A 19,722-nucleotide genomic window follows, 5' to 3' on the forward strand; every position below is an offset into this window, starting at 1 on the left:
TTTTCTGCTGTTTCCTTTTACAGGTCTAAACGTGAAGGAGGCGCAAGTTGTTGCTCTGTCAACAGGGACAAAATGTATAAATGGTGAATATATTAGTAACCAGGGTCTAACGCTTAATGATTGCCACGCTGAAATTGTGGCACGGAGATCCTTTCTTCGTTTCCTTTACTCTCAACTGGAGCTACATTTAAGGTAAACAAAGAACAACTTTCTGCTGATCGTTCACCTTAACTCTTCATTCTACTGTGAAGCGCAGATTCGGTTTTTCTGTAGCAAGGCCAGCATTTATTGTACTAACTGTCCTTGAAGTGACTCAGCCATTTCAGAGGGCAGTTAAAAGTCAACAACATTACTGTGGATCTAGAGTCAGATGCAGGTCAGGCCAGATAAGGACAGCAGATTTCTTTCCCTAAAGGACATTAGTAATCCAGATGGAATTTAATGACAATCATTGATCATTTTATACTCACCATTACTAAGACTGGCTTTCAGCTCCAGAATTACGAGTTAATTGAATTTAAATTTCACCAGCTGCAATGGTATGATTTGAACCGGGACTTCAGGGTTATTAACCAAAACAGAAATTGCTGGAACATTCAGCGACCAGAAACATTAACTGATTTCTCTCCACAGATGCTGCCAGACCTGCTGAGCTTCTCCAGCAATTTCTGTTTGTGTTTCTGATTTACAGAATCCAAAGTTATTTTGGCTTTCCTTCAGGATTATTCAATTAATTTAGTTTAGTTTACAACCAAGTTGACCATCTCTTTAAAGACCCAGCATTATTGACTTCCCCATTGAAAGGCTTGCCCTCAGGTTTTTAAACTTTCATCGCTGTTCTCAATTCCCTGCCTGGTTTCATCCCTCCCTGTCTCCGTCTCTGACATCAGTGATGTGTGTATTGTTAGAGAGGATTCTGAAGCGTAGGAATTACATGCATTTGGAAAGGCAAGGACTGATTAGGGATAGTCAAAATGTCTTTGTGCATGGGAAATTGTGTGTCACTAACTTAATTGAGCTTTTTGAAGAGGTGATGAAGAAGATTGATGAAGGCAGAATGGTAGACGTTGTCTGTATGGACTTCAGCAAACCATTCAACAAGTTCCACAAGGTAGACTGGTTGGCAAGGTTAATCACAGGGAATCCAGGAGAGCTTGCCAATTGGATACAAAACTGGCTTGAAGGTGAAGACAGAGGGTGGTGTTACAGGGCTGTTTATCAAACTGGAGGCCTGTGACTAGCAGTGTGCCACTGCTTTTCGACATTTATCCAAATGACTTATTTGTGAATATAAAAGTTAAAAATCACACAACACCAGGTTATAGTCCAACAGGTTTATTTGGAAGCACTAGTTTTCTAAGCGCTGCCTCTTCATCAGGTAGTTGTCCTGTTGGACTATAACCTGGTGTGTGATTTTTAACTTTGTCCACCACAGTCCAATACCGACTCCTCCACATCGTGAATATAGAAGGTATGGTTGGTAATTTGCAAATGACACCAAAATTAGTGGTGTAGCAGACAGTGAAGAATGTTCTGTCAGAGTACAACAGGACTGTAGAGATTTTGATGAAGTCAGCCAGGTGGACCTCATAAAATATGAGTTCCCTGACTGGGGCTGTTAATCTAGTCCCATTTGACAGATAAAAAGGCTAACGGGCCAAGGAGCAGCAAATGGAGTTTAATTTAGATAAATATAAGGTTTTGCATTTTGGTAAGGCAAACCAGGACAGTACTAATACAGTTAATGGTGAGGCTCTGTGGAGTGTTGCTGAAAAAAGAGACCGGGGGGTACAGGTGCATAGTTTCTTGAAAGCAGAGTCACAGGTAGGCAGGGTGGCATGTTTGTTTTTATTGGGCAGTGCATTGAGTATCAGAGATAGGACATCATGTTGTGGCTGTACAGGATATTAGTTAGGCCACTTGTAGATTACTGTATTCAATCCTGGTCTCCGTGCTATAGGAAAGACATTGTTAAACTTGAAAGGGTTCAGAAAACTTTTAAATGGATGTTGCTAGGTTTGGAGGGTTTGAGCAATAGGGAGAGACCGAATAGGCTGGAGCCGATTTTTCCTAGGAGCATTGGAGGCTGAGGGGTGACCTTACATAGAACATAGAACATAGAAGAATACAGCGCAGTACAGGCCCTTCAGCCCTCGATGTTGCGCCGATCCAAGCCCACCTAACCTACACTAGCCCACTATCCTCCATATGCCTATCCAATGCCCGCTTAAATGCCCATAATGAGGGAGAGTCCACCACTGCTACTGGCAGGGCAGTCCATGAACTCACGACTCGCTGAGTAAAGAACCTACACCTAACATCTGTCCTATACCTACCCCCCCTTAATTTAAAGCTATGCCCCCTTGTAATAGCTGACTCCATACGTGGAAAAAGATTCTCACTGTCGACCCTATCTAAACCCCTAATCATCTTATACACCTCTATCAAGCTTTATACCTTATTGAGCTTTATAAAATCATGAGGGACATGGATAGGGTGGAAGGCTAAGGTCTTTTCCCAAGAGTAGGGGAGTCCGAAACTAGAAGGCATAGGTTTAAGGTGAGAGGGAAAAGATTTAAAAGGGACCGAAGGTACACCTTTTTCTCATGAAGGGTGGTGCTTGTTGGAATGAGCTGCCAGAGGAAGTGGTGAAGGCTGGTACAATTACAACATTTAATAGCCATCTGGATGGGTATCTGAATAGGAAGGGTTTGGAGGGATATGGGCCAAATGCAGGCAAGTGGGACTAGCTTAGGTTAGAATATCTGATCAGCATGGACGAGTTGGAGCAAAGATATCAGCCCGAAGTTAATACTGGCTCCCTGAACAACCACAATTTTCATTGCTTCACCATTGGGCAGTTATGTCTTGGGCTGTATAAGCTTTAAGCTCCAATATTGCTTCTCTGAACCTCTCCATCTCTCAATCTCACATTCGCCCTTCAGGCACTCTTCAAAACCAAGCTGTTTTTAACCAAGCTTTTGGCCATGTGACCTAGTATTAGCCTATACAGTACAATGTGGCTTTTAACACATGTAACCATGGTACATTTTATTATGTTAAGGATTCTATCTAAATACAAGTTTTTTTAATTGTTTTATACTGCATAATCTTTTTATTAGGTGTGATGATTGGTTGATCCTTGAAAGATTCATATCTCAGGCCTTTCTTCTTAAAGAACTAAGCAGCCCTCCTCCACTCTCCATCCACCCTAACCCCTCTGGATTATGTTTCTGTGGATTCAGCCGCCTCACCTCCACCCTTTTCTCATCAGCATCTGTGCTTGTGGATTGCACTTGCCGGCCATAAAACCATCCTTCCGCTTTTTACAGTGGTTAAAATACAGTTTTTGAAGTAACCCTTTTACTTGCCTTGTCATGGAATCGGGAGGTCCATATCCAGTCCTTTTGATCCATGTTAACACTGAAGGCCATTGCCAACCTCTACTTGGTCCCACTCCAACAAGTTGCATTTCTGCCCAAACCCCCTTACCCTTCCCATGCTAATTCCACTAGAATAACCCCAAACTACCTGCTCATTTCCCCTTTTCTCTCTAAAAGTATTATTCTCTGCTGTATTTTCTGCATAAAGAAATGAATCGAAACTCCCTCTAATTCATCGATTATCAGCCTCCTCACTTCCAGTGGAAATAGTCCCGGTGTCTCACATTCCATCATCATTATGGGGCAGACCTAGATACAGAAAGGAAGACATTCAAGTTTACAAAGGCTAAGTTGTCATTTAGGTGCCTGTCAGTGTTAAATTGCAGGAAATCGTTTGTGGTATTCCAGCCCAACTCAAAACCATCCATTTCCAGTTTGTAACAGAGTACAAGGTGAGCAGCAAGGAGCCAATCTAGTGTGATTTGGTCTTTTAAATATTATGATGAGGCGGTGTGCCTTCCCTTTAACAGCCATTTTATTTTCAGCCTGAGGCAGCCATACCTCAGGAAAATTGGTAGCTTCAAGAGGATGAACAAGCCTGAATCCATGAGGTAAGTAACTCGACAGCACTGCCTTTGGGCGAGGAGGATCAAAACTTATAAGCTACCCAGTAAATCCAACCATTCCCAACACATTCCTCCGCACACTATGAGCAGGCTGCTATCCCCAACCAAGAGCAGAGCACCAGATCACCAATTGCTTCCTCTGACCATCTTTGAAATCTGTTGATCATCAATGAACCTCTATTCCAGACCACAAACGGACCCCTCAGCCCTCACCACCATCTGGACCCCTGTATGATCTCAACCCCCACTGCAATCTGAACCCCACCTTCATGTAATCACCCTCATTCTCATGTAGTTGCTCTTATAGGCTTTGTCCCTGAGGAACAGGCTTCCTGTCTGAAAGGCGTGATGATCTGGATGTCTCCTGCCCTGGAACCCCCCTTAAAGGCATTCAGCAGTTGTATTTTGTCATTCTGTTTCTCTGGCGTTCCCAACTCACGACAATCGCTATCACCCACCGTCAGCAAACATCAATCCCACACCCACATACACCTTTGACAGAATTGATCTTCAGCTTAACATTCAAAAATGTCAAAAAGGAAAAGAGAGAGTCATAAAAGGGAAGCACTTAAGGGGCACACTCAAAGTGAGGAAAGTTGTTCAAACACACAATAAATCACGAATAACATAGAATTTGCAATAAGTGGTGAAACCATTTTGTTCTCACACTTCAAAATCTTGGATTGAAGTTGCAAGCACCTTCGAGTGAACAGCTCAATGGCTTCCCATGCGTTCCAGTTGGATGGGAAATGGCTCATGGGTTGAGGTGATCAGGAGAGACTGGAAAGAGACCGCAAGACAGCAAAATTGACTTTTTTTTGCTACTCATTAGAGCAACATGAAGAAGATACTCTGAGAATAAACTGGTTGCCTTGGTAACATTTCCAAGGCTCACAAAGGCAGTTTTCCAGCTTCCTACTTTTCTCAGAAATGTATATCTAATTTCACGATCAGGAACACACTCGTTTGCACATCAGCGCTTTATCGGACAAATAATTTTGGTGACAGAGGTTTTTATGGTTCTGCTTGCTCAGTTTGGAGGGAAAATGAACTTTAACTAAAATGAGATACATTTAATTTTCGTGAACTGAGACTAATGTATGAAATCTTCGTACTGAATAGTCTGTAAATACAACACTCCATCTTTAAATGGGATGTCGATAGCTAATGCTCTTTTCAGATAGATTGCCCTTTAATCAGAAGATCTACGACAGAAGAATGAAAACATATTTTGTTACAACATTGGGAGAATTAATAATTTACAAAATATTTTGCCTTCTTTTGAATCCAATCAATTAGTGTACAACTCACATTTGAACTACTGACGATAATAGGAAGACCTGAAAGTAATTGTGCTATCATTAGTTGGCAAGAATCGACTGACAGGTTAAAATCTGGGTTTGCAGAGGGACTGTATTCCATGGGAACGGCGAGCACCAACTTCAAATATGAACAATTTAAAGTATTCATTTTTTAACCTTCATTCTCAAATATGTCATCCACATTCATGTAAAGTCCGAGAGTCAAACAGCACGGAAACAGACCCTTCGGACCAACCAATCCATGTCGAACATAATCCCAAGCTAAACTCATGCCACCTGCCTGCTCCTGGCCCATATCCCTCCAAACCTTTCCTATTCATGTACTTTCCCATGTGCCTTTTAAATGTGACTCTGCCCACATTCACCACTTCCTTAGAAGGTTCATTCCACACACGAGCCACCCTCTGTGTAAAAAATATACCCCTCATGTCTTTTTTAAATCTCTCTCCTGTCACCTTAAAAGTGTTCCCCATCATCTTGAAATCTCCTATTCTAGGGAAAGGATACCTAGCGTTAACCCTATCTTTCCCTCTCATGATTTTATAAACTTCTGAAAGGTCACCTCCCAATCTCCTACGCTCCCATGTAAAAAGCCCCTGCCTATCCATCCTTTCTTTATAACATAAACCTTCCATACCCAGCAACATCCTGGTAAAGGCAGAATGGATCAACACATTGTTACCTACATCAGGGCCAATGTATGCTAATGTTTGCAGATGACACTAAAGTCGGTGGAGTAGTGGACAGTGTGAAAGAATGTTACAGATTACAGGGGAACTTGGATAAACTGCAGAATTGGGTTGAGAGGTGGCAAATGGAGTTCAATGCAGCTAATGTGAGGTGATGCACTTTGGGAAGAATGACAGGGAGGCAGAGTACTGGGTCAATGGAAAGATTCTTGGTAGTGTGAATGTGCAGAGAGATCTTGGAGTCCATGTACACAGATCCCTGAAAGTCACCACCCAGGTTGATAGTGCTGTTAAGGCAGCATATGGTGTGTTAGGTTTCATTGGTAGAGGGGTTGAGTTCCAGAACCGCAATATCATGCTGCAATTATACAGAACGCTGGTACAGTCACACTTGGAATATTGCGTACAGTTTGGTCACCATATTTCAGGAAGGATGTGAAAGGATTGGAAAAGGTGCAGAGGAGATTTACCAGAACGTTGCCTGGTCTGGAGGGAAGGTCTTATGGGGAAAGGCTGAGAGACTTGAGTCTGTTCTCATTGGAAAGGCCAAGAGGCGATTTGATAGAGACATACAAGATGATCAGAGGATTAAATAGGGTAGACAGTGAAAGTCTTTTTCCTCGGATGATGATGTCAGCTTGTACGAGGGGGCATATCTGCAAATTGTGGGGTGATAAATTTAAGGCAGGTGTCAGAGGCAGGTTCTTTACTCAGAGAGTGGTAAGGGTGTGGAATGCCCTACTTGCTAATGTAGTCAACTCAGCCATATTTGGAAGATTTAAACAATTCTTGGATAAGCACATGGATGATGATGGGATTGTGTAGGGGGACAAACTGAGAATAGTTCACAGGTCGGCGCAACATCGAGGGCTGAAGGGCCTGTTCTGCGCTGTATTGTTCTATTAACAAAAATGACAGACTGAAGAATAAAATGCTGATCACTGTCCAAGTTGTTCCTCAGTCAACCCAATAGTTGTCAATTGTAAATTTTGGGCACGGATCCTATCGTTAGTGCAGTTTTTCCCCTCCATCCCACAGGTGGCCAAGCAACATAGACCAAATGGGAGTCAGCCCCAGCGCAAATGTTGTTTTTCCACATGGAAGCAGAATGTTCTAAAACATTCCGTTGTAAAACTATGGACCACATACAAGCCCCAGATGCTAACTGTTGCAGGCTAGGGATCTCAGTCCTATTGGTTCTAAAGGGATGGAAACTGATCATCCTTTTGTTAGTTATTTCCCTTCATGCCCCATGAACAGTGAGAAACATTTAACGCTGTTCTTGCATGGGATGATACTCCATCATTGGTATAACCAACCTATCCTCGCTTCAGGTCCCTCAGGCAGGCTACAGGTTGCATTTCTCCAGCTAGATTCTGGATCAGTGGTGCTGGAAGAGCACAGCAATTCAGGCAGCATCCGACGAGCAGCAAAATCGACGTTTCGGGCAAAAGCCCTTCATCAGGAATAAAGGCAGAGAGCCTGAAGCGTGGAGAGATAAGCTAGAGGATTTTCTACAAGAATCTCAGGGAGTCCCTCTCCCACTGCAACTCCCAGGTCATTTCCTCTGCTGCTACTTTCACCCCACCCCCACTCTCCTCTAGCTTATCTCTCCACGCTTCAGGCTCCCTGCCTTTATTCCTGATGAAGGGCTTTTGCCCGAAACGTCGATTTTGCTGCTCGTCGGATGCTGCCTAAATTGCTGTGCTCTTCCAACACCACTAATCCAGAATCTGGTTTCCAGCATCTGCAGTCATTGTTTTTACCTCTTTCTCCAGCTAGAGCCCATTGTCCTCCTGCATCTGACTGTGGCCGTTTGCAAAGCCAACTAATCGAGACAGGCAGGAGGCTGGAAGAACACAGCAAGTCAGGCAGCATCAGGAACGTTTTTGGCTCTAACCAAGTTTGTTCCACTGCGAAGTCTCTTCAAAGGATGCCCGTTTTGAAGAAGTTCTCTGGAAACCTCCTGGTGCTGCCCAGCTTGCTGTGTTCTTCCAGCCTCCTGCCTGTCTACTTTGCAAAGCCAACTAACTGTTTCTCAGTGCTGATCACTTGAAACTGCTGTCTTTGATTTGCAGAGAAGTTGATGTAACCTGAGCTCAAAACTAAATTCCTTAGTCCCCGTTCCCATGGTAACATGAAACACATTCACATTGCATCCAATGCCGACCAGTCACTCTTGACTCAAATTTGCTTTCCTTTTAAAAGTAACTGAATAGTTTACAAACCAAATTCTTTGCCACCTTTCCAGGACTCAGGCCTGGATTTTATGCTCTTTCACTTGGGGGGGGGCGGGATTTGAAGGGAGGGGGCTCATACAGTTCAGTGCATGGCATCCAGCTGCCTGCCTGCCTGCCCACTCTATCATGAACCTGTCTGGTGTCAGGCAAGGGGGAGTGGGATCTTCCTTTCTGTGTCTGAAAAAGCAAGGGCAGATGAACATTCCGTGGTCAGCTCCTGTGGTTCTGTTGGAAGGTCATTGACCTGACGTGTTAGCTCTGTTTCTCCATCCACAGATGCTACCAGACCCATTGAGTATTTCCAACATTATTTGTTCTAACTTTATACTTCTAATGTCTGCAGTGTTTTGCTTTTGTATTAATCTCTGGTATAATTGTTTACTGCAATCTGCTTTTCTAATAAAGCCATTGTCTTGCTGCCAAGTCATATATTTTCCCTGCAGGACCTCTGCAATTTTAACACGCAAAGTGCAGTCTGGAAAGTCCACTGGCCAACTGGAGGGGCGTAATTGGTTGCAGTCATTCTGTCTCATAGCTCAAAGCAACAGGGCTGTTAAGTTGTAATGTGTGAATTTGCAGCTGTTGTCAATATTCCTTGAGTGTTTCAATGTTAAGGAACTGTGCTGGATTGGGAAATGTTGGTGCCTGGCAACCTTTGCTTGCATGTTTCATTCTGGATCCAGTAAGGCAATCTTAATGAGTGATTTCAGAATCGCAGCTGAAGTGGGGAAGGGTCAGTAATTTCAAGGGGAGAGGGAGCAACCCTAAATCAAAACTCCTGTTCAAACTCAGAGGTAGTGCAGTGATCGTCATGAAGTAGGACCAGTTTGGTTCAGTTAGTTTTGGAAGAGAGTTGTACAGCATGGCAAGAGACCCTTTGGTCCAACTTGTCCAAGCCGACTAGATATCCTAAATTAATTTAGTCCCATTTGCCAGCATTTAGCCCATATCCGTCTAAACACTTCATATACATGTACCCAGCCAGATGCCTTTTAAATGTTGTAATTGTACCAGCCTCCATCACTTCCTCTGGCAGCTCATTCTATACATGCACCACCCTTTGCATGAAAAAGTTGCCCCTTAGGTCCCTTTTAAATCTTTCCCCTCTCACCATAACCCTAAGCACTCTAGTTTTGGACTCCCCCACCCCAGGGAAAATGCCTGATCCATTCACCCTATCTATACCCCTCATGATTTTATAAACCTCTATGAGGTCACTCCTCAGCCTCCGACGCTCCAGTATATTCCGCCTCTCCATAACTCACACTCTCAAACCCTGACAACATTCTTATAAATCTTTTCTGAACCTTTTCAAGTTTCACAACATCCTTCCAGTAGGAGGGAGAGCAGAATTGCTTACAATATTTCAAAAGTGGCCTAACTAATGTCCCGTACAGCCACAACATGACCTCCCAGCTCCTCTACCCAATGCACTGACCAATAAAGGCAAGCATACCAAAGCTTCCATCACTGTCCTGTCTACCTGTGACTCTCCTTTCAAGAACAATGAACCTGCACTCCAAGATCTCTTTATTTAGTAACACTCCTGAGGACCTTGCCATTAAGTGTATAAGCCCTGGACCAATGTGCTTTTCCAAAATACAGTACCTGAGTGCACTGTTGTATCCACATAACAAGACTAATTATGAACTGTTTGCAATGTATTTAGCCTAGCTTGCCCAGAGGCAACATCTCAGTACAATGATCTTGCTCTTCAGGGATTTCCATAATTGCTCATGCAAAGGCACAGCTTCAGTCTTGGCAACCATCTCGTTGGGAGATCAGCTGCCAGTGACAGGGTCATCTCACACACTCACTGCATGGAAACGTCAGCACTCAGGGGACGATCCAGCAACAAAGTCAGGTGGTTCAGCAACTATCACGCCTGGCTGGCCAAATTGACACTGACCATTCGTGCTTTGAAATATCCAGCAGCAGCAATGGATTGCATTTTGATAGCTGGATAACTGGGGTGGCTCAGTGGTCAGTACTGCTGCCTCATTGCACCAGGGAGCCAGGTTCAATTCCAATCTCAGGTGACTGCCAGTGTGAAGTTTGCACGTTCTCCCCTGTGTCTGCACGAGTTTCCTCTGGGTGTTCCAGTTTCCTTCCACAAACCAAAGATGCACAGGTTAGGGTGGATTGGCCATGCTACAATGTACATAATGTGCAGGCAAGGCAGATTAGCTATGGGAAGTGCAGGGATAGTGTAGGAGGTGTGGGATTCTCTTCAGAGAGTTGGGGTGGACTTGATGGGATGAATGGTCTGCTTCCACACTGTAGGGATTCTATGAAACATTTTGCTGGAATTTTCATCCCATGATTTGCCTCATGCTTCAACAATTAGTTTGCTGACAAGTCCATCCTTGTGACACGCTGCCTTCCTGTACCAATTGCATGATGTTTAATTGCTCACTGACACTCAGTTTGGGCAACCCCAAGCTCCTGAGCTCATTCCAGCCTTGCTCCAAATATGGATAAAAGAGCAGAGGTGAGTGACAGCCCTTAGAACTCCCGTTGTCTACCTTCTCCAGCATTCAGTCAGTTGCTGTGAACTGTCTGCAGTTTTCTCCTGAAGGAATTGGCTTGTAATTGGGTGTGGTTCCGTAATTACCATTCACTGATCCATCGGAGTGTAGGGGAAAGGAAGGCAGCAGAAGACCCCCTCAGCCTGTCCTGTCCAACATCTGGTTGTTTTTCTATCTCGCCAACCTACAGTACAGTGCTGGTCACGCTTTCGGGAAAGATATTAATAAATTGGAGAGGATCCAGAAAAAATTTACCAAGATGTTGACAAGAGTGGAGGATTTGAGTTATAAGAAGAGACTGGGACTTTTTTCACTGGACTGTAGGAAGTTGAGGGGTGACCTTCTAAAGGTTTACAAAATCATCAGGTGAAACATAAGATGAATAGTAAATGTCTTTCACCTAAGGTTGGGGAGTTCAAAACTGGAGGGCGTAACTTTTAGATGAGAGGAGAAAGATTTAAAAGGGACCTGAGGGACAATGTTTTCGCGCAGAAGGTGTGCTTACATGGAACGAGGCAATGCTAGATGTAGGTACAGTTACTACATTCAAAAAAATATTTGGACAGTTGCATGAATAGAAAATGTTTATAGGATGTGGACCAATCGCAGGCAGATGGGACTAGTTTAGTTTGGGCAACTTGGTTGGCATGGATAAATAGGATGGAAAGGTCTATTTCCATGCTCTACAACTCTATGACTCTTTAAATGAGCCAACTGAGTTTTTACAGCATCTCATAGCTGCTACTGAGCCTAGTTTTGAATTCTTCATTAACTAAATGAATTCCAATCCCTTGAGCAGCTGAGATGAGATTTGAACCCATATCCCCTGAGTGTTAGCCTAGGACTCTAGCTTTCTAGACTTGTGACATTACCATGGGGCTACTATCTTCTCATGTCTTCATTATGCGAAGTAATACCACCCCTTATTAAATGGCAAAGCAGGCTTGAGGGGCTGAACTACCAAGTGTTCAAACTCATCTTTGTATGTTTGCAGGTAAATAGGATCTCCACCAAATAGAAAAGTCAGTTTTGGTTGAAAATAGATTTGGTACTTTTCAAACTATACAAGTTGTAAAAATGGAAGTCTCTCCACACCACCACAAATAGCAAGTGTTAATGGATTAACACAGGGGTGGTGTTTCTTAACGGAGTAATGCGGAATATGGAGAGATTCATCGCTCCCCTTACTCCATGCGTTTAGTCAAGAAATGACATTAATCATGACCTGATTTTGTCATTCACACCAAGAGGATGCATGAGTGGTTGCGAAATCAGCTCCTTAGTGGTTTCTTTCAGGCAGCAATGGAAGCTGTAATGACAATGAAGTCCGACAAATGTTTAAACCTCTATAATAGCACCAATACTGTGCTGGAGGGTCACAATTTGAAATATCCTAATAAGAGTTTCATAGCATGATACAGCACAGCAGGAGGCCAAACAGTCCATTGTCCCTAAGCTAGTTTTTTGAAAGAATCACCCAAACAAAATTAGGTGACATTGTTGAGAGTATAGCATAAACTTTCAAAGGAATATTGACAGACTAAGTGAATGGGACAAATGCAGTTCATTGTAAACAAGTGTGAGGTTACCCATTCTGGCCTGAAAAGGGATAGGTCAAGATACTTTTGAGATTGATTGAAGTTAAATAAAGTGAATTTCCAAAGAGACTTGGGCGTTGATGTGCATAGACCTTTAAATGTCACGAACAGGTGCAGAAAATAATCGTGAAAACTAATGGATTGCTGACCTTTATATCTAAGGGACTAGGTATAAGGTACAAGGATGCAGAAACCATGCAGCAGTTACACAAAATCCTGGTTAGACCCCACTTGGAGTACTGTGAGCAGATCTGGGCAGCACACCTTAGGAAGGATATATTAGCCTTGGAGGGAATACAATGTAAGTTTACCAGAATGATATCTGTTTTCTCGAGAATTTAGAAGGTTAAAGCGTATTAACAGGAAAAGACAGGGTCAATAAAGATAAACTATTTCCACTGGTTAGGAATGGCAGAATTTGGGGGCATAGTCAGGGAATTAGGACCAGACCATTCAGGAGAGATGTTAGAAAGCACTTCTGGACAAAAAGTGGTGGATGTTTGGAATCTTTATTCCACAAATGACAGTGGATGCTAGATTTTTGTTAGTTTTAAACATGAAGTAGATACACTTTGTCAAGTACAGATATTATGTGATAAGTGTCCAAACGTAGGTCTCTGTCGGTCTCTGTCCCAGCCATGATCTCATTGAATGGTGGAACAATCTCAAAGGGCTAAATAGCCTGATCCTGTTCCTATGTTTTGTTGTTCCTATCTTCCTATGATCCCAATATTCTGTCATTGTTGTGGAATGGTTAAACAATGGCACCCAGAAAGAATAAATATATATATTTTTAAACTGGGTCCATTACATCCATCGTGCCTTTTCAGGCTTTAAATAAACAAAGCAGCAAGATCATGAATGGAACAACAACATCAAAGGTTAAATATATGGAAAGGAAAACAAGTGACAAGCCTGATAGTCTTCAAACATTTTGATCTAATAAGGTTATTTTTGTGTGTGACACTGTCATAGAAACTGCTATGTATCATTAATCTTACCAAAGAAAGCAGTGAGAAGTGTGATCTAATACTGTAGAGTCTTAAGGGATGCTGAACAGGTTTGAATTTTCTGCACTTGTTGCCTGTCCATCTCATCAATGTGGTATTGTTCCCATTATACCAGTGCCCCTTTCTGTAGAAATGAAACAGCATAATGCTCTAAGTCTTTGTGTTCACTGAGGAATGTGATACCATTCCTAATCTATACTTTAAAATTATATATGAGTAGATAGAGTCATTGAGTCCTACAGCATGGAGACAGGCCTTTTGGCCCAAACTGGTCCATGCCGACCAAAATGTCTGCCCATTTCCCATAACCCCATTTCCCTGCACTTGGCCCATATCTCTGCTAACCACTGAGCCACTGTGCCACCCCACTGTATTAAGTTTTCAGAGAATTCAGACTTCACAAGCCATCCCATGCCGCACTTATGCCAAAGAGTGCAAAAAACATTTGGCTGATCAATATATTGATTATAGTCCGAAGAAAGTTTATGAAAGTAGTACATGGAATAAGCAGATTGTTTTATGAGGAAAGGTTGGACTGACTGAGTCCTACTCTGCAGGTGTTCAGAGCAGTAAGAAGTAACTTGCTTAAAATAGATAAGATCCCAAAGGGGTTGACAAGGTGGATGTGGAGAGAATGATTCCTCTTGTGGGAAAATCTAGAACTGGGGGCCACTGTTTGAAAGTAAGTGCTCTCGCATGTAAAATAGACAGCAATTATTTTCCTCTCTGAAGATCAAGTCTTTCACCCTTCCTGAAAACGTGGTGCAAGCAGAGTTTTTAAGTATTCTGAGGTGGCATGGTGGCTCAGTGGCTAGCACAGCTGCCTCACTCCAGTCTCGGGTGATTGTGTGGAGTTTGCATGTTCTCCCCGTTTCTGTGTGGATTTCTACTGGGTGCTCCAGTTTCCTCCTACAGTCCAGTAATGTGCAGGTTAGATGGGTTAGCCATGGTAAATGCAGGGATATGGCGATCAGTTAGTGGGTGGGTCCACGTCTAGGTGAAATGCTCTTTAGAGAATTGATGCAGACGTGATGGGCCAAATGGCAGTTGACAGGGGCCAGCCGCTTTGAATCCTCATGGCATATCTCCAATCCACTTACAGGATGCTTCTCCACTTCAACGCTGCACCTTGGGTTGCACCAGAAGCCATCATTGTGATGTTGCAGCAAGGATACACTGAGCTGACGAGCATGCACCCAGCTCATGGAGTGGACCAGGCTGCATTTGTCAGCACTTCACTTACTCCTACAGCACACACTGACTCTGAGCTCACCTAGAAGGTCACAGCATCCCTGACTTGCATTGTCTTACCCTTTTTGTTTGCACTTTGAGCTCAGCCAGAGATGCCAGGCTAATGTTACTGCTGTATTGCCCTAATGTCTAGCACAGCCACAAAGCCAGGAAGCTTATCATACTTGTTGGCAGGCATCGGTCAACTCAAGGGAGATGGCCTTCACTTGGGGGAATCCCAGCAGTGTAATTCATTGGCAGCCATCGATTAAAATTGCAACATTTAAAAGGCATTTGTATGGGTATATGAATAGGAAGGGTTTGGAGGGATATGGGCCGGGTGCTGGCAGGGGTAGGACTAGATTGGGTTGGGATATCTGGAAGGCATGGACGGGTTGGACCGAAGGGTCTGTTTCCATGCTGTACATCTCTATGGCTATGAGTCATGATATCAGTCCAAACCCCGATAAAGGCAGTCAACATTCCACGTAAGGGGTGAGGAGTCAAATAAAAGGCAGAACATCACACAGCTTGAGCCTTTCTGTGTAATGGCGCAGCAGTTCAGGCAGCATCCAAGGAACTCCTTGGATGCTGCCTGAACTGCTGTGCTCTTCCAGCAACACTCTAATCCAGAATCTGGTTTCCAGCATCTGCAGTCATTGTTTTTACCTTTCTGTGTAATGTCAGGCTGTTTACTTTCTGGAATTAGAGAGAGGCAGATATTGCAGGAAATGGAAGTGGATGGTACAGCTGTTACAGTTTGTGTAGATGGGGACTTGTCCCAATGAGTGAGTTGGCAGGGAAGAAGCTGAAGGGAGGAAACAAAACAAAAAAAAACCTACATTTTGCAAATTAGGCTTTTATTAACCTCTGTAAATTACTCTCCATCAGATTCTGCAAAAGAGACTCCCACACCGTCCAACATCTGTCCCATACGTACGAAGAAATTTCAACCTTCATACGCCTGTTATCCATTCTTTCCATTTCATTCCTGTGTAATAAAAATGAAGCATAAATCCTAGGTCATTCTCTTATCCTGCCCACAGCAATCTGTTTATACGGTCTACTCTGCTTCCAAGCTGATACAAGCCTGAGGATGTGCAAGGTTCCTCTCTCTCTCTCTCTCTCTCTCTCTCCATTTCTACTGACATGGACCTTTAGGGTGTTAAAGGTTCACACCTGCTAAAATGTACCTAATTGGTTTGAAAGGTGTCATCTTAGTCCTGTTGCAACCACTTTTTATAAAATCTTATTCAAGTTCCACTTTTGTATTCTTGCTGTCAAAATGGGCAAATTCACATTTTCCAACATTATGTTCTATTTGGCATAGTTTTGCACACACATTTAAATTATCAATAACTTCAGGAGAATGTGAGGACTGCAGATGCTGGAGGTCAGAGTCAAGACTGTGGTGCTGAAAAAGCACAGCAGGTCAGGAAGCATCTGAGGAGCAGGAGAATCACATTTCGGGCATAAGCCTTTCAGCAGGAATGAGAATGAGCCCATTCCTGATGAAGGGCTTATGCCTGAAACGTTGAATCTCCTACTTCTTGGATGCTGCCTGACCTGCTGTGCTTTTCCAACACCGCACACTCAACTATCAATAACTTTATGCAATTTTCTTGTGTCCTTCTCACAACTGACTTCCCTACCTGTCTTTATGTTGTCAGCAAATTTAGCAACCATTTTCATTTAAGTCACTTATCAAAATTATAAGACATTTAAACTGATCCGTGGCACACTACTCACTATATCTTGCCAATCTGAAACAGAGCCATTTATGCCTACTTTGAGCTTTCTGTTAGCCAGCCAATGTTCTATCAATGCCATTATGCTACACCCCTACTCCATAACCTTTTACTTTCTGCAATAATCTGTAATTATTTGCACCTTATCATAAGCCTTCTGGAAATCTAAGAGTACATTAACCGGTTTTCCTGTTACCCACTACACATGTTACTTCCACAATGAACTCCAATAGTTCAGTCAAACATGATTTCCCTTTTTCAAATCATGTTATGTTAATTAGCCTGTATTTTCTTCCTTTCTCTCTCACTCTCTTTTTGAATAAAGGAATCACAGAAGCTAACTTTTGATCTGATATGACAATCCACACAACAAGAGAATTTTGGATAATTAAGACTTAAGTTGGGTGTTAATATAACTATCAGCGTGCCCAGGATTATTCAGCAAATGTTGTCCAAATGCAGAATCTAACAGCAGATAATTTGCATTAGATTTTGACATTTTTTCGTTACTCCAATGGACAAAACATTTTAACAACATGTCGCCTTTTAAAGCAATAATCAACTTCTGTGCTACCAAGGACGTACGAGTTGAATGAGTCCGAATTGTTTCGTGAAAACATATTAATATATGTAAACAAAATAAATTTTAATTTCAAATGAAAAATTGCGCTGTTAGCATCATCCATTTTAAAAACTGAATGCATGAAATCCAATCCCCTGCTCTTTCATTTTACTAATAATTTGTGTTATGGCACTTACAAATGGCATTGCATTCATGTCTGGAGAAAGGATTTATAGCAACTAAAGGGTTAAATGCTCAGAGAAAATGCTGAATGGTTTTCTTTTTAAAAAATATGGGTTATAGATAAATGCAATGACATTCACTTTCCAAAACACAGATTGTACCTATATTGGCATTATTTCCGAGCTGTGCAAAGATTACACAACCGTAAGTGAAACAATTTAGATAACTGCTGGTCACTGAGAACTGAATGAAGTTTGCTAGTGCAGAATTCACTAAATTAATGAACTGATTTAATCTCTTTCTGTTTCCAAAAGTAAACAGCCTGATGACTGGGAACAATCAATTTTTACTCGTCAGAAGGAGGGAGGCTACAAGCTGAAAGATAGCATCCTTTTCCATCTGTACATAAGCACACCCCCATGCGGAGATGCACGCCTCAACTCTCATCGAGAAGAAAGGGCTGAATGTAAGTGGTAACCTACGCATGGCTTTTATTGGTGCAGAATATCCATGGTCATTGTGCATTTCAGAAACAAATACACAACACTCAACAGTGGAAAGACTGAGATTTTGCAGTATCCAAATGTAATGATACAAACTACGAGCTTTTGGAACTAGCAGTCAGGTGTTCAATTCTGTGCTTGAACTTGCTCACACATATAAAAACATGCCAATTTCATTTTTTTAAAATCACCACACAAGGCTTTGCAAGTTCACTCTGTTCAGGTGCTGAAAGATCTAGTAAGCAGAGGAATACCTTGCAATGTACCTCACAAGGAAAGGTTTTGGGAACATCTCAGAATTTGTCAGTGCTGACAGAGAGAACACCAAAAATGGCAACTTGCATTTGTATCTAAGGTAAACATATAGAGCCGTTCATTGTCTCATGCCATCACAAATCAGATCACAGCTAATGAAATACTTTTGAATTACAGTCAAAGAGAAGCACTTCCATTCTTCTACTTCCATTCATAATATCAGGATGTTCCCAGTCACTTTACAGCTAATTGAGTACTCTTGAAACGGAGTCATTGTTGTGAAGTAGAATATAATTCATGATTGCACATTGGCACCTCAAAAGATCCTATTAAAGGTTATTGAATTGAATGGAATTGAATTAGTTTTATTGTTACACGTACTTACATGAGTACAGTGAAAAGTTTATGAGTCACCACTTACAGTGCCAACTCAGGTACAAAGGTAGATGAGATGGAAATGTGTTGCTGGAGAAGCGCAGCAGGTCAGGCAGCATCTAGGGAACAGGAAAATCGAAGAAGGGCTAATGCCCGAAACGTCGATTCTCCTGTTCCCTAGATGCTGCCTGACCTGCTGCGCTTCTCCAGCAACACATTTCCATCTCTGATCTCCAGCATCTGCAGACCTCATTTTCTCTTCTAGGTACAAAGGTACCTTGGCACAGATTCTTGAGTAAAAATTCTCAAGGAAAAATATTTAAAAATAAATAAAAAATCCAGTATTACAGAAATTCAAAAGTACAAAATCATTGTAATGAATTTGAAAAATACCAAAATAAAAAGTTCAGAGTAATATTGAAGTGATAGTGACCAGATGATCTATTCTTGTTCTTGTCATGTTGACTAAGAAATAAATATTGGACATTACTCTACTTTGTGAAAAAAGGAAAGATATATGTTGAGATAGTTATCTTTCACAACCTTCGGACAAAGACGAGAGTGGTCCTAAAGGGAGATGCTAAACTGGGGGAAGGCCAACTATACCAAATTTGACAGGAGCTGAGGAATGTAGATTAGGAGCAGCTGTTTGAAGGGAAATCCACATTCAATATATGAGAAGCTTTTAAAGAGAGGTTGATAAGAGTTCAGGAGGGATATGTTCCTGTGAAACTGAAGGATAGATATGGCAACATTAGGGAATCATGGATGGCAGGTGTAATTGTGAGATGGGCTAAGAGGAAAAAAGATGTGGTTAAGACAAAGAAGGAAGCATATGTCAGGTATAGACAGGATAGATCGAGTGAATCCTTAGAAGAGTAAAAAGAAAGTAGGCGTATACTTAAGAGGGAAATCAGGAGGGCAAAAAGGGGACATGAGACAGCTTTGGCAAATAGAATTAAGGAGAATCCAAAGGGTTTTTACAAATATATTAAGGACAAAAGGGTAACTAGGGAGAGAATAGGGCCCCTCAATGATCAGCAAGGCGGCCTTTGTGTGGAGCACAGAAAATTTGGGGAGATACTAAAGGAGTATTTTGCATCAGTATTTACAGTGGAAAAGGATATGGAAGATATAGACTGTAGGGAAATAGATGGTGACATCTTGCAAAATGTCCAGATTACAGAGGAGGAAGTGCTGGATGTCTTGAAACGGTTAAAAGTGGATAAATCCCCAGGACCTGATCAGGTGTACCCGAGAACTCTGTGGGAAGCTAGAGAAGTGATTGCCTGGCCTCTTCCTGAGATATTTGTATCATCAATAGTCACAGATGAGGTGCCAGAAGACTGGAGGTTGGCAAACGTGGTGCCACTGCTTAAAAAGGGCGGTAAAGACAAGCCAGGGAAATATAGACCAGTGAGCTGACCTCAGTCGTGGGCAAGTTGTTGGAGGGAATCCTGACGGACAGGA

The 19,722-nt window shown here is 42.3% G+C and overlaps 1 protein-coding gene across 2 annotated transcripts in view; it reads left to right on the forward strand.

Moving 5' to 3' along the window:
• adarb2 (adenosine deaminase RNA specific B2 (inactive)) overlaps positions 1-19,722 on the forward strand; it is a 736,380-nt gene that overhangs the window by 605,205 nt on the left and 111,453 nt on the right. For both annotated transcript variants that reach the window (XM_043690659.1, XM_043690662.1), the window contains 2 exons: positions 24-192; positions 17,434-17,585. In XM_043690659.1, coding sequence (XP_043546594.1) covers positions 24-192; positions 17,434-17,585 — 321 coding nt within the window. The remainder of the gene's footprint in view (positions 1-23; positions 193-17,433; positions 17,586-19,722) is intronic.

This window comes from Chiloscyllium plagiosum, chromosome 5, assembly GCF_004010195.1.
Source record: "Chiloscyllium plagiosum isolate BGI_BamShark_2017 chromosome 5, ASM401019v2, whole genome shotgun sequence".
In the NCBI taxonomy this organism is placed as follows: Eukaryota; Metazoa; Chordata; class Chondrichthyes; order Orectolobiformes; family Hemiscylliidae; genus Chiloscyllium; species Chiloscyllium plagiosum.